Source organism: Anthonomus grandis, assembly GCF_022605725.1.
Source record: "Anthonomus grandis grandis chromosome 1 unlocalized genomic scaffold, icAntGran1.3 Chromosome32, whole genome shotgun sequence".
NCBI classification, from domain to species: Eukaryota; Metazoa; Arthropoda; class Insecta; order Coleoptera; family Curculionidae; genus Anthonomus; species Anthonomus grandis.
In genome coordinates, this window is record NW_026088427.1 from 532,341 (window position 1) to 548,846 (window position 16,506).

Below are 16,506 nucleotides of genomic sequence, written 5' to 3' on the forward strand. Positions count from 1 at the left end.
ATCCACCAAGTTCGTACTGAATGGTCTTGTAAAGTTCCGTTATGCTTAGGCAAATCTAAAGACTGTTTTCAAGAATATCACGAAACAAAGTAGATATTGTTAATTTTGATTATCAATTAGTAAAATACTTCTGGTTTTCTGAAATATAATCGTTTTTTTATTTTTCATAATTGCCTCCTAGCATTAGTTCAAGTTGCACGATGGTACACATTTCGTACCACCAATTATCTGTCAAACTGACATTTGATTTAAAAAAAATATATAAGAATCTTTAAATTTTTATGAATTAGTTCAATTATGATTGAGAAAATTTTTAAAATCAGAACTTTTAGTATCTGAGCAACATGGGACTAGAAACAGGGAAAATCTTGTGCCTGAAAGAGTTAAAGATATTGAATCCCTTTGTCTGTGACTTTGTATTTTTATTTTGTTTTATATTCAGCGGATTCACCCATGTGACTAAAACCGATATTTTTTATTGCTTAATACATAAAATATTAGCCTTACTCCATTTTTCTTGCATTCCTCTCCCGCTAGACGACATCCTCCACACGTCCTCCTCCTCACTATTCCTGGACCTTCGCCAATTGTCCATCGATGTCGGCCGAGGAGCGTACTCTTTCCTAGGACTCCAATCTGACCCGCCCGATTCCCCATTGCCCCAACTCCCTTCGAAGTTATTAGGCCTACCGTATGCCTAACAATCACAGTTTGTTTTTGTCATAAATTTATTTATATTAAAGTATAAATGCTTGTCAACCGTGAAAGCTTTTGGGTCTACACTCTAAAAGAGTTTATCAAAGAGATATTGCTCCTAAGGCCACAGTTGACAAGGGATTATTGTACTGAATATTGTACAACGATGGTAGATAACAGTGTCTTACCTGATAACTCCCTCCTCTCCCTCTATTGATCCGCCCGCCTCTTTCCAGGGACCCACCGCGACCACGTGGTGGGCCACCCAGACTTAACGGACGCCCTTGCCAACCTCCCCCTCTTTGCTTTATTAAAAAAAGAGAAATAGAACGATAAATAATTCATAAATTTTTTAGGCCGAAGATTATGTTACCTCATCTTCAGTTACCGGTAACAGTGCTAATGGAAGAAGTGTGGACTCTGAGAAGAGACTTTTGAAGTTTGAAAGGCAGACCGGCGGTTTTATATTCCGGTCAAAGAGTGCCAACATTTCCTCCCTTCCATATCTAAAATGTATGACGATTAACGATAACATTCTCACATATTACCAGGAGGAGTTTGCTTATTATTTATTTTTCTAATGTGTGTTATTCCAAAAAAACATGAAAGAGGTTGTGGAAAATTCGTTTGAAATCCAAGGCCACACCTAAATATAAGTAACTGGTCCCCAATGTTACACAAATGCCAAAACTATTTATAAAGCATCATTTAATTATTTTGTTTATCTTGATGTTAGTTTATTTGAAAATTATCCGCTTTTTATAGGTCATATTGTACTTTTTTAGTATTATAGTAACCTTGGTATACTACGAATTTTATTGCAAGTAATTGTATCAAATAGAATGAAACTTTAGAACAATAGAAATGAGTTAAAAGTTAAGAGAAAAAAGCGTTTTAATTCTATTTGTGCAGGCTATTATCGTCCAAAACAGAAATCTTGTAATAAGTATAATTCAAAATATATTAAAAATTTATTTTTAAGCAAGAAGGTACTCATTTGATTGATTCATTCTACATCCGCCAGGTTTGGATTTATTACCATATTAATTCCAAAATCAAAAAGATTCATTTTATTCAAATACTAATTTTTCTTTACACATATTCCCTGCATTTTTATTGAACTCTTCCCAGTCGATTAAAAATTGGTATTCTTCGATTAAATTTCCTGAATTAAATGAATATTAAGTAGATGGCATTGCATCATGCATTCAAACAATAAGATAACAAAGGATCCTATGTTAGGTGTTGTCACTTAAAATCTGCTTGAATGGAAATTGAATATTTTAAAGCTCCTCACATTGCAGTTTTTTTTATAGACATTGAGACTTGTTTTACGGAGATATTTATATAGATCTATACTTGAATTTCTAGACCTGGTTGATTAAGTTAAAATGTCTGTAATTTGTATCCAAAATAAGTAAGAGATTTTGTATGTGGAGAATACATAATTATAAAGAATAGAGAAAGAATACAAATATATTGCAGACAGCTTTTTTGTCCTGTTTTTTTTATCCGAACAAAGTGTGTTGTCTACAAGGAAATCCAAATTTACAAGTATATTATTCAAAGTGGACTTTTACTGATGCTCTATATAAAGCCTTACAAGTGTGAAGAATTTAAAATGTTTGCTGATGATCTCATTAAACTTGATGAAAGCAAAACTCCCAATGAATGATTTTAATGAAATTTAAATTATTATGAACACTTTATATGAGTTAAAAGGAAAAGGCATCTTAAACATAAGTAGCAAAACTATTGTTTAAATAGTCACTTATATTTTAAAAACTTGTTAAGATAAGATTTTTTTATTTGAATATTATATTGTAATTAGTCAATCATTTCCAATCTCCAAGTTTGTCCCAGTAATAATAAAAAAATAAATAAAACACCCACAGATAGGTACAATAATTTATACTACAAAAAACTGATTTCCTTGAAAATGACCCATTTCTAATAAAAAGATGACAATTTCTAATAAAAATTTCTCTTAAATGGCCAGAATATACATATAATACCTGGTGCTTTTTTATTTTTTAATGAATATATATTTTTAATTATTTCACTAGGATATATTTCTTGAAACACAAATGTATTTTGCACAAGTTGACCCAGTTAGATCTAAGCCTAAGAAATTGGCTTGTCTTAAACTATTTAATAATTTAAGACCTATAGAGCAGATATATTTAAGAATTTAATGACCAATAATAAAATTACAATCTACATATGAATACCATGAGAAATCTGGTTAGCCCATCAAGGTGAAAATCAGTTAAAAATTAAATATTTATTTGATAGATAAAGATAGTGCTGTAGGTTTTAATATCAATTCAAAATATGCTTTATCAGGCAAGCAGCCCCCTACCTTTCAAATACTTCTCCAACACTTATTACTGGAGAGATTAATTTGTGTTAAAGTTTTTTCGGAAAATTGCATTTGAATTTCATATTTTTTTTTAGTACATAGTCTTTATAATGGTGATAAATTTAGAAATAGAGCACACTAACCTTAATAACCTTAGTTATCGACTACTTTTTAACTTTTTTTTTCTGCATTCTATGAACTGCAAACCTAACATTAAAGAAACTGTACATACTTGAAACTCTTATTGGATAAGGTAACTTTATTTTTCATTTGCAATAAGCATATTAAAATATCTTTCCTGGTACATGTTTATAAAACTATAAATGGCAGTTCAAGTAACTCTAATATAATCAAATTCAAAATATTGTTGATATCTTTAGTGATGATTATAAGAAGTTTTTGTTAACTATAAAGACCTTCAGTTAATTTAGCTCACTCCCTAACAAGATTACTACAGGCCCAGATGGGATTCTGAATTTTCTCTTTAGGAAATGTGTATGTACTCTTGACATTCCTTTATCTTTGTTATTTAATGCTTCCTTACAAACATCCACATTTCCAATTGCCTGGAGGGAAAGTTTTATTGTGCCATTGTTTAAAGCTGGCCGTCGGGATGTCATAGATAATTATAGAAGTATTTGCATTCAATCTTCAATACCTAAACTTTTTGATAGCCTTATAGCTAATCAACTTTCTTGGTTATGCAAAGGCTTAATATCAGATTCACAGCATGGGTTACATGGCAGTAGACAATAAGTCTACTGCCACTAACTTGATCTGTTACCAATCTGATCTTATGAGTAAATTAGAGGATCATAAACAAATTGATTCTATATACACCGATTTTAGTAAGGCGTTTGATCGTATTGATCATCAAATTCTTCTGTCAAAACTGATCTCTGTAGGGTTTCATGTTGATTTTGTGAGTTGGATTAAAAATTCTTAACTGGCCGTATTCAAAGGGTCAGGGTAGGTGGACATCTTTCTGATCCTATCAGCGTAACATCAGGTCTCCCTCAGGGAGGGCATACATCACCCTTATTATTTAATTTATTTATTAACGATATAGTTAACTGTTTCCTATATAGTCAGTGTTTGATGTTTGCAGACGACTTAAAATTTTGGAGGGTGGTTGGTAGTATTGCGGATCAAGAATTACTACAAGCAGATATGGATCCCTTAAATAATTGGTGTGAACAAAACAATCTTCATTTAAATGTTAAGAAATGTTGTGTTATTAGTTTCACTTGCAGGATCAACCAGTTTCAATCCAATTACTACATTAATAATGAGCCACTGAATTATGTTGCATCTATTAGGGATTTGGGAGTTATTTTTGATGAGAAACTCACATTTATTGATCATATTAATTCAATTTCTGTAAAAGCATCAAAATTGCTAAAGTTTGTTTATTTATTTATTTATTTATTTTACGGGATCAACCCCATTACAACAGTAAATTAAATACAAAATCAATTGAACCTAACCATACTTAACAGTAAAATACTAACTATTAAGCAGTAATAAAGCCTACTCATAAATGTAAAATACCGAAAATAGTTTTATAACTTAAATCAATATAACAGAATTCTAAAAATACTAAAAACATACCCTACTAAAGTATAATATTCAGTACTGCACTAAAAAAAAATAAACAATTTCTCTTATTTGACTCTTAAATCTAGATAAGGAAATGCCCAAAATTTCAACCTCCCTAGTATTGACAATTCTTAGAGTTCTTTCAATAGGAGCATGTAATGCATAATTGGCGCTATGAAATGGTAATGAAAAGACACGATACTGCCTTTAATTCCTAGATGGAATATTAAATTGTATTGTCATCAGAAATTTTGGACAAATTATCTGACCATTCAATAATTTATACAAAAAAATTAAATCTGCATATATCCGTCTTTGTCTTAATGTCTTCATATCAAGCATTTCTAAAACAATATCATAAACATGATTATCCGGAATTCTTATTCGAAGTTTATAGAGACAAAACCTAATAAATTTGTTCTGAACTCTTTCCAAGGACAAGCAATTATTCATGTAAAAGGGCGACCATATCACTGAGCCATATTCCAGCAATGAAACAACCAATGACATGTATAACCTCTTACAGGTCTCTAGAGAAAATTCTTTACAGTTCCTTAGTACAAATCCCAGATTCTTAGAGGATTTGAGAACAATATTGTTTATGTGTGCATTAAAGTTTAAATGAACATCAAATGAGATACCAAGATCTTTAACTATGCTGCAATATTGAAGTGTACTTCCTTGAATGTTATATGAAGTGACAACCTTTTTAGTTTGCTTACATTCAAAAACAAATTGTTGTTAACACACCACTCATTCAATCTATCCAAATCACTTTGCAACAAAATCTGATCAAGTATTAATAAAATCTCTCTAAAAAACTTCAAATCATCAGCAAATAAAAGGAAGTCACTGTTCTCAAAACAGGCACCAATATCATTCACAAAAATATTAAAGAGCAAAGGTGAACAGTGCCCACCTTGTGGAACACCTGAAGTGACATTAATATAGCTTGATCTTGCATTACCTATTTGTGCCTGCTGGGTCCTCCCTGACAGGGAATTTACAAACCAATTCACCATAAGATTAGAAAATCCAAAAATATCCAATTTTTTTGCCAAAAAACTATGGTCAACTCTGTCGAACGCCTTGGAGAAGTCGGTGTAGATTACATCCATCTGACATCCCCTCTCCAAGGCATTCAACAGATTCTGTTGAAACACTAACAAATTAGTCACAGTAGACTTTCCAGAAATAAATCCATGTTGTTCGCTAAGTAACAACGCTTTACAATAAAAATATAATTGATCATAGATAAGACTGTCCAGGAGCTTCGGAATGGCTGATTGTATACAAACACTTCTGTAATTCTCGATTTTGCTATTGTCACCAGATTTAAAAATTGGCATTACAAAACTATGTTTCCACAAGGTTGGAAAAATTGCAGAATCTAAGGATCTTTTAAAAATTATAAAAAGAGGGTATGAAATAGTACATACCCACTTTATTAGAAAATAATTCGGAATGCCATCGGGTCCTGAACTAACTTTGGGTGGCAACTTGGTCATTTTATCAAAAATCAACCCAACGGAAAGGGTGGGATTAGGAATGGTCATATTTAACTTTGCTTGCTGATTGATAAAAGCACTTGTTGATTGACTTGATTGTTATGAGAAACTGTTCATATTTCTCAGTCTCTTCAACAAGAAGGGTTTATTGCTCCCTAGTAAGAACTATATTGGAGTACTGCTCTGTAGTTTGGTCTCCATACCACCAGATTCATATCGATGCTTTAGAAAGACTTCAACATAAATTCCTGAGATATTGCCCTCAAAGAACTTTAACTTTTATTGAGAACCATGACTACTCTTATATTGAAAGTCAATTATCTATTCCGACACTGTCGCAACACCGTAATATTTCTGGTGCTAGTTTTATATATAAAATGATTAATAGGCTTATTGATTGCCCTGATCTGTTGGGTCGCATACGATTTAATGTTCCTCATCACGGGTTGCGCCATAATGTAACCTTTAACATTCCATTCCACAGAACATCCTATGGAATTAATAATCCTATGGATAGGTATATGAATTTGTTAAAACAATTCGAATATTGATGTGTTTAACATAAGTTCCTTAATGCATCTAAAGAGGTCACTTACTTCATAATTGTGCATAAAATTTTGTATTTATTCTTGCATATAAATTATTAAGGTTGTTTCTAGTATATGTAGTATAGGTGTTTTTTACTTTAATATTAATTTTTTAAGTAGGTTTAGATTATGACAGTTGTTTATGTAAAGCAAAAATTTACAGTTAATGGGGTTTTCCCATATTATAAATAAATAAATAAATAAAAAAAATTTAATATTTATTTAATTAAAATAAATTATTTAATTTAGAAGAAAATTTGATTCAAGAATAAAATTTGATGAAACAATTTTTTACAAAGATTTATGTACCACCATAACCACTAGTTTGCATGAATACCTTGGCAGTTTTTCCCTCCGAGGGCCATTTTATGCAAAAATATCCTACATCCTCACTCATTTAAATCTTTCAACTAATAAAACGAACTAAATTAGTATTTACCGAAAATCAGCAAGCTGATATCTGGACCCACCGCCGGTACCACCTCCACTGTTACCCTCTGAAGAGAGGTTACGAATCCAGTCCGGACCAAAATTCATTGAGTCAGTCATACTAAACAAAAAAAAGAAAAAATGATAATACCATATGATAGGGAGTTTACAGACCCCTGATCAGCTGTTATGTTATTATAACACAGCCTCCACAAATGAGGCATCTAAAAATGGCTGTGCCTATTAATAGACTTGCACTAGTAAAAGTTCTAGCTTAAATCTCTCATAGTAGTAAAGCTATACCGCAATATTATACTCCCATATGTATCATCATAGGGATTGATATGTGGAGACCATGAGTGTCAGCAAAGCAAGGCCCCAGGCAAGTGTACATCACTATTTCCACAAAAAGGTCTCTCTTATTGACACGATTGTTAAATGGCAAACCTTGGCCGAAACTATTCGGACTTTATTGCCTTAAGTCGAATATTTTAAATATCCTGTTTTTTCTTAATATTTGAAATTACCTGCTTTATAATTCCGCTTTTAACACACTTCGAAAACGCGATCAAATCAGGATCAACACAAATGGCTGCAGCAGATATAAAATTATAGGTTATCGCGCATGTGTCATTGCGTCAAATAAAAAATAGTCAAATGTATAGTGCGTCTAAGTTTGGGTGCACACGAAATCGGTATGACGTAGCATTGAGATGAATGGGAACGGTTTCTTATTCGGGATTAATGGCCAAAAATGGCGTGATTCAAATACTTTTTAATATATAGGTAATATAAGGTTGTCAAACCCATTTTATTTAAGGCTTTTATTAACTTAAAGTATAATTAAATTAAACTTAACCTTCCCTACGGAGATACATATGTTGAAATTCTAATTTCATTTTAAATTTCTCTAATTAATTTAAAAGTAAACGAGAATAACCATATAAAATCAGGTATAGGGAGGTTTTCTATAGTGCTAAATTAAAACTTTTTTAATAGCTTTGCTGTTACTAAAAAAGGACATATATACATTGTGAGTTTTTAATACAATTATGAAAACAATCAACAATTTTATTTATCCAACGGAATTGTTATAAACTTAAAGGTCTTTATAAAAGGGAAAATTGATTAACATGACGCAAAACGTTACAAGGCCTTCACTAACAGTGTTTTTTTTTATGTTGTAGATTGCAAAGTTTGCTGATGATATTTTTTTGCAAACCTCCTTCCCCTTGTGTTTGTCAGTCTAGATTTAAAGTTATAAAGTCCCATCTGATTGCTGGATATTAATTCCATTAAAAGAAAGAGTCAGAGTGTTCTTATTTTTGTTATTCTTACTTTAAAAAATTTCCATGACACAATCTCTGCATTTTGAAAGCATGGTATTGTAGAAAGCGCAATATTGAGTGCGACATCTGATTTATCATCCGCAAACTGTGCAACACCATATAGCACTAGAGAAAGTTTCATTTTATTTTTGAAGACAGTTTTCGTTATTAATTTCCACTGACTGATCCCTATGGCTATTTAAGAAAGAACATTTTAGGAAAACTTTAAAATTATGATCTGAAAAATTTTTTAAATTTTTCCCTGAAGATGTTATCTGTTGTTTATCATTATTAACGAAACACATGCAGGCATTTCAATAAATTGTTTTAAAAAGGATGAAAAAACATTTTTTTATTTTGACACTTTGATTATTTAATAAAAATTTAAACGAAATTAACTAAAAATAGAAAAAAAAAATAATTAAAAGTTGTAACAGTTTTTTCCGCTATTTAACGTACAGTGTAGACTGGGCCTTACGGTCTTTTTTTGACATTATTAACATTTCGTTCTTTATTGACATTCACAGTGACGTGAGCTGGTTCTACCTTGATTTATAAAGTAAACAAACATATGTCTATTTATATTTTATCCCATAATTTAAATATTATAGTTAAATATAAAACTTTTAAATTTAATTTATAAAGAAATATCACCATTACCCTTCCCTGTCATGATAGGAACATATTATTTCGTTATAGTGGGGCACAGGGACAAGCCCTTATTCGAAATGGAATTTACCAATACAAAAGACCCTAAGGTAAAAACTTTTTAGGCCTTAAATAAAAGAAAATATAGTGGTATAATTAATACATTTCAGAAAGAAGATTACAGACATCTCAACCAATTTATAGCCCATTCCGCGTTGGATCTAATAGATGAACACAAATGGAAAAGTCAAAATATGTATCTCAAATCGGTGGATAAGTTTAATCAGTGGTTTGTCTCCGCCTTCGTTACTGCTAGTCTCATAAGATTTGTTATAGTCCATGATAACAGGAATGATGATGGTATCAAGAACTTTTTTAATGAAATTTATGAAGCTTATATTAAACATTCCATGAACCCTTTTTACGAGGAGAATACACCAATAAAAAGTGTAGCCTTTGAAAAGAAGGTGCAGCAATATGGGAAGAAATATTTGGCAAACTAGGAGTACTTGGATGTTAATATTGTTAATCTTTATTATGAAATACAGTGTGCTGGTTCTAAATAATTAATTATACAGATATATGGAAGACTGTAGAATTACAAGCTGCGGTTTATAGGAGATTTGCTTAACTACCAGGACTTTTTTTATAAATTATACAACACATTTTGTATTTTAGCCATTATTGATTTATGCATTTTTATGTTTAGTATTCCATCATTTATGTATCTTTTGGAACTATCTAGATTTCAAATTTTTATTGAGGAGTGATGAGATACTTGAAGGAAATTAATGTGAGTGAATAATTTCATATGAGAACTAACTCATTTTTACCTTTATGTTGTTATTTAAATACATTATTTATATACTTATTGTATATGTTGTAAATATAAGTTCTTCTTAAAATATGTAAATTTATTTTTAAGTTTTTATAATTTATTAATTAAGGATATTTTTTAGATTCTAAAGTGTATGACTTCGGTATGTGTATAGAGCATGCTGAAGTCAATATCAGTAGTTTAAAGATAATTGTTCTGCATCATTTTATTCATCCAGGTCCTTTATACTTTCAACAGTTTTTCTTCATAAATAGCAAATATTGAAATTTATCAAATAAACAAGTTTTAATCCATATTTTTCTTGAAGTAGTAGCAAATGGGTTTATGAAATGTTGTACGATTACTTTAAAACAATGCAATATTTGTGTGACAAGAAAATAATTATAATGGGTGATTTTAATATCCCCAATTTTCTTAGTCACCCGCATGACTCTATTGTGAGACCAACTTTGGCTTTTATGAATATAATGGAATTCGTACAATGTAACGACGTCCTTAATGTCAATGGAAGAATTCTGGATTTAGTGATAACCAATTTGTCTGAGTCTGAAGTTCATTTGACTAGTTTTTCTTTTGTTGAATGTGATTCTTATCATCCCTCATTAATTATGAATTTTAAGGATAAATTACCTCAGACTAATAATTTCACCCATAATTTACTGGTACAGAATTGTTTCAATTTTAGATGTGCTAATTATCCCATGTTATATAGCTTAATTGAAGATGCTGGCTGGCAGGAGATGTTTGCCATTTTTAATCCTAATGTATACAGCTTTTACAGTACACTTAATGAAATATTTCATAGAGCAGTTCCGCTTAAAATCGTTAAAACATATAAATTTCCAGTCTGGTTTAATTCTGATATCATAAAAAATATCAAACTAAAGAATTTAATTCGAAAAAAACTCAAGAAATACAGAACTCATTATTATGAAAGTCAGTTTAAAATAGTTCGAAGCAATATTAAAAAACAAATTAGAATTGCTTTTTTAGAATTTTCTCGAACAGCTGAAAATCGAATTAATGTAGACTCCTCCGATTTTTGAAACTATGTGCAGAACAAGAAAGGAATTTCGCGTATTCCCGGAGTAATGCTGTTTCAGGATCGTACAATAAAAGATCCACAGCAAATTGTTGATGCATTTGGAACTTTCTTTCAAAGTGAATATATATTGAGTCGGACCCATCTAGTATTAATGTTGGTATTGAATCGAGCCAGACTATTAACAACTCTCTAAATTGCTCTTATAATTTTTCGGAAGATGAAGTTGTCACCGCCTCTAATAAACTAAAAAGTAAGTTGACCTCCGGTACCGATGGAGTACCAAGTCTTGTCGTTAAAGATTGTATTCACGCTTTATCAGGGCCTATTGCCCACATATTTAATCTTGTCTTGTCTTCAACAGTATTTCCCGATAAATGGAAGACTACAAGAATATCCCCGATACTCAAAAAGGGACCGAAGAACGACATTCAAAATTACAGAGCTATATCGATCTTATGTAATTTCTCCAAACATTTTGAAATCGTTCTTTATAATAGAATATATGCCCATGTCAAATTAGACATAGCACCTAATCAATTTGGTTTCATCAAAAATCGCTCCTGTACAGTAAACCTGGCTTGCCTAAATGAGTATCTGTGTCAGCATTGGGATAATAAAGGTCAGGTTGATGTAATATACCTTGATTTCTGCAAAGCTTTTGACCACTTTGTACTTCTTCATAAGCTAACATTTTTTGGTTTTTCTACGGATTTAGTTGCTTTGATAAAATCTTACTTACGAGGTCGTAAACAGTTTGTTGAATATGAAGGCTTTAAGTCTCCTATATATGAAGTGTGCTCGGGAGTTTCGCAAAAATCTAACTTGGGCCCGCTTCTCTTTTTATTATTTATAAACGATCTTGCCCAATTTACTGTCTTGTCAGAGTTTACTGTTTGCGGATGATATAAAATTGTTCACAAAAATAGATACTGAAGACGATTGCCAATTCCTTCAGGTAAATCTTAACAAAGTAGAGAGTTGGTGCAATAACAATAAACTATATTTAAATGTTAATAAATGCTCTATTTTTCTAGAAAACTGTTGCCAATCAATTTTGACTATAGAGCAAATAGTGTTGTGTTGGCCAGAGTGGATAAGGCGATTGATCTGGGAATTACTTATGATGCAAAATTAAGTTTCGCTAAGCATATTACTAGACTAAGTAAGTATATAAACTGTCGGCACTTTGAAAATATTAATACTTTAAAACTACTTTTTTTCACTTACATACGCTTAAAAATAGAATACGGATCTCTAATTTGGTACCCAATTTATAGCTGATACAGGATATTGAGCGCATTCAGCGCAAGTTTATGAAGTATCTGTGGTTTAGAGAGGAAGATGTATGTATTTCCAGCCAGAGGGTTGGATAGTCAATCAAAAAGAAGATAAATTCTTATCATAGAATTCTTATATAACCTTATTTATAACAAGATTGACTGTCCCACCCTTTTGGCTGGATTAAATTTTAGGGTACCAAGAATAAACTCTAGGCATTTTAGATTATTTTATGTAAATCCCGCTAGGACTAATATTTTGTTTAAATCCCCTATTAATATAATGTGTCAGAATTATATTAATAATAATTTACATGAACGGTTCGATATTTTTGTTGACAGTTTAATGTCCATTATAGAAGGTAGATATTAAGAAAATAGGTGATGCAGAGTCTTTCTAGTATGTATCTATATACATACTAGAAAGAGTATGTATATAGATAAAGTATAAAGTCTGTTTAAGGGCATAGAATGTTAAGCATTTTGATTTTTCATTTTGGTAAATATATTTTTTTTAAATATTTTTTTTTCCTTTTATTCTTTCCTGTAATTGGGTAACAAACCAGTTGGAAATAAATGTCTCTTTTTTTTTTTTTTTTTTTTTTTTGTTGAAAATCCACAACTAGGTTTGCAACCTTTAATTTTTGCGCAAATAACAAAAAAACTGCACTTTTCCTTCATCTTGGAAGATTTTGTTTAGCTCCAGAGCAGTGAAACTGTATGACTTATTCCATCTACCTGGAAGTAAAACGGGACTTTCCTATGATCCTTCTCTTACTGATAGAATCTTCAATTATCCTTTTTTGTCTTAGAGGATCTTGGGTATATTAAAAAGTATACGTTTGGAAGTAGAGCATGAGTCTTTGAACATAAACACCAGTTGAAAAACTTTGCTAAACACTATCTACAGAATTTCCAGGTTAACAACTTGTGCATATTATTTGATCTTCAATTCCATTTTTTACCAACTGAAAATGAATAATTGTGAACTGCTATTAGAACCACAATAGATTTCCATTTAAGTTCTTTCAGTTGCACACTAAATCTCAATTATAAAGACTTAATTTGGAATTTAAGAATGTATGTATATTACTCATCTTTTATAAGAAGTGTATGACTTATTGCATCTACCTGAAAGTAAAACAGGAGTTTCCTGTGATCCTTCTTCCACTGATAGAATCTTCAATTATCTTTTTTTGTCTTAGAGGATCTTGGGTATCTTAAAATGTATATGACTGGAAGTAGAGCATGAGTCTTTGAACATAAACACCAGTTGAAAAACTTTGTTAAACACTATCTACAGAATTTCCAGGTTAACAACTTGTGCACATTATTTGATCTTTAATTCCATTTTTTACCAACTGAAAATGAATAATTGTGAACTGCTACTAGAATCATAATACTTAATTTGGAATTTATGAATGTACGTATAATACTCATCTTTTATCAAGATTTCTCTATTGCAGTTGATCCAATTACGTATGAATTATGACATATGTGCAGTGTACAAAATATGGTAGTAAAAAGTTATAGGAAAAAAGACTGATTTTCCTATGCTCTTTCTTCCACTGATAAATCCATCCATGATCTTCAATAAACCATCTTTGTCTTAAAGGATCTTGTCTATCTTAAAAAGTGTACAACATCAGTTAAAAAAACCTTGTTAAACACTATCTACAGAATTTCCAGGTTAACAACTTGTGCACATTATTTGATTTTCAATTTCATTTTTTACCAGCTGAAAATTAATAATTGTGAATTGCTACTAGAACCGTCATAGATTTCCATGTAAGTTGCAAACCGAATCTTAATTATTTATTTATTTAAGTACAAGGCTCTCCTACAGATAGACTAAGCAATCCAATAACAGGAAAGCACAAAATATCTTATGAATTTAAATGCAAGTAAGCGCTTTGCCAAACATTACATTTTCATCAAACCTAACAAATATACTAAGTAATATAAACCTAACTAAATTATTTAATAGTATCTCTTATAAACAATAAAGAAGTATAAGTACATATGAATGGTGACAATAGGAAAAATAGGACAATATTTATCGTTCCTTGGGAAATTAGGTAGAATTTCTTAAGTATCACTTAAATGAAGTCATACTGGAAAAAAATACATCATTATTCAAATTAGTTTCCTGAAAATTATTAAAACTACGGGCACATTTGAACAATGGAGAGTTAGACAAGTAGTTTGAAGAATATCTTCATCTTGAGATGCTAAAGGTTGATATGTAAATTTTCCAGACAGAAAGGGCAGTCCATTAAATTATTAATAATTTTATAAATCAAAATTGTTACTACGACTCTCTAAGGGCTTAATACCATAAAACTTTAAGTTATCATAGTAAGTGAAAAAATTACTCTAGTCTATTAAAACGGAAATTTACTATATTTACAAACTTGCGTTGTACCCTTTCAATCTGGTCAATATATTTGTGATACATCGGATTCCAAGCTACTGTCGCATATTCTATAGTAGGTTTAACGAATACATTATATAATAATATTAATGATGATTGATTACTAAAACCCTTTGTAATTCGAGATATAAAACGCTGGCAGTACTCCTAAAGTTACGGTTATACAAGAAGACTTTACTTCATTTATGATAACGTACTGAGAGTGATTCGTTAGATAACTTTTAATGAGTTCGCACCGAAATTATCCAACTTTACGAAAAGTGTAGGATGATGTACCTTATTAAAAGCTTTAGAAAAGTCGGTGTACATGGCACAAGTTTCCAGACCCTTATCCATACTTTCGTTTATACTCTGAATAAATAGTATTAAATTGGTTAAAACCGATCTTTTTTGGAAAAAGCCATGTTGGTTAACATCCATAGCTTCTTTAACCTTAAAGAATAATTATTTTAACAACAATGATTCAAATAGTTTACCAAAGTGGCTAAGTAGGGAAATAGGCTTGTAATTTCGTACAGAAGTTTTTTCTCCAGCACATCTCGTGAGAGTAATTTGAGCTGTTTTCAAAATATTGGGAAAAATGCCGCTGGATAAACATTGATTACACAAAATATGCAAAGGCTCGCACAAGCTAGGACAGGACTTCAAAAAAAATGAAGGAAATCCGTCTGGGCCAGGTCCCTTTTTAGGATCCAAATAAGTGCGGATTTAGTACCAAACATTCTTGACATTGAGTAGGCTCAATTAAAGTTGGTGTATCAGAAGGTTCAAATACTCCACTAAAATACTTAGAAAAAAGTTCACTAATGTCAACACAATTCGAAGCTTCCTGATCATTAAATATTATTTTTATTGGTAAGCTTTTAGTGTTTTTTTGTTGTAAAAAAATGATCACAAATATTTAACGTCTTTGACAATGTTTATTTCTGTTTTATAAATATAATCTTTGTAATCATTGCGTATATTAATCTTTACTGTTTTGAGCAAATTTGAAAAGTTGTCGTAATCAGATGGCGTTCGGTACAGTTTCCACATTTTATGTGCCTTTTTTTAAATCTTAGATTGATTGTGTGTTTAGAAAACCATAGAGGGTATTGTCCCTAAAATAAAGACTTATAAAAACTTAATGTGGAATAGTTTATCCAATTACGTATGAAAATATTCATTTTATAATAATTTTTTACTTTTAAACTGCGTCCAGGATATAGTTCACGGTAGAGTCAAAATCTCGACTTTTTGGCGGGTTTTTCAGACTTATCCCTGTCTCAGTTCTTTAATATCCTCGGTATCATTATAAAATTGTGTTTTTCTATTGCAGTATATGCAATTACGTATAAAAACACTCACTTTATAAAAATTCTTCGCTTATTTTTAAACATATAGGTCTTAAGAGAGCCTTTTTTGGTTGGTTGTTTGGCATACAGTTCTGGACACGAGTAGATACCAAATAGGTCCTGAAAGCGAAATTTTGTGTAACATGGAAACCAAAAATTGAAAAATGTACATGATACAAACAAAAATCAATCAGGAGTGATTATATAAGTAATCTTCCATTTAATACCGGCCAAGTGGTCGTCAAACAACATTTACAAAAGAAAATCCACACGCATCAATCATTATCAAGCGAGACGGTTTAAAAACCAATCAAATTCGGCAGTAGTTGTACCTAAACGGATTTATATATACATATAAGAAGTTTGCCAGTCGCCAAACTGCTTTTAGCGTTATTATATGGGTACAGTACAGTACTGAAAA

The 16,506-nt window shown here is 30.9% G+C and overlaps 2 protein-coding genes across 2 annotated transcripts in view; one reads left to right on the forward strand and one right to left on the reverse strand.

Annotated features, from left to right (window-relative positions):
• Positions 1-7,813, reverse strand: part of LOC126749382 (GIGYF family protein Gyf-like) — a 53,953-nt gene extending 46,140 nt beyond the window's left edge. Inside the window, 5 exon segments of the mRNA XM_050459050.1 lie at positions 508-697; positions 885-1,001; positions 1,070-1,202; positions 7,192-7,302; positions 7,709-7,813. Of these exon segments, the coding sequence (XP_050315007.1) occupies positions 508-697; positions 885-1,001; positions 1,070-1,202; positions 7,192-7,301 (550 nt within the window). The 5' untranslated portion in view covers position 7,302; positions 7,709-7,813.
• A 1,237-nt stretch (positions 7,814-9,050) lies between these two features.
• LOC126749395 (probable trafficking protein particle complex subunit 2) lies at positions 9,051-10,062 on the forward strand. Its single transcript, XM_050459084.1, has 2 exons — positions 9,051-9,267; positions 9,328-10,062. Exons 1-2 carry the CDS (start codon positions 9,181-9,183, stop codon positions 9,658-9,660), a joined length of 420 nt encoding a protein of 139 aa, XP_050315041.1. The 5' UTR covers positions 9,051-9,180; the 3' UTR covers positions 9,661-10,062.
• Positions 10,063-16,506: the final 6,444 nt, after the last annotated feature.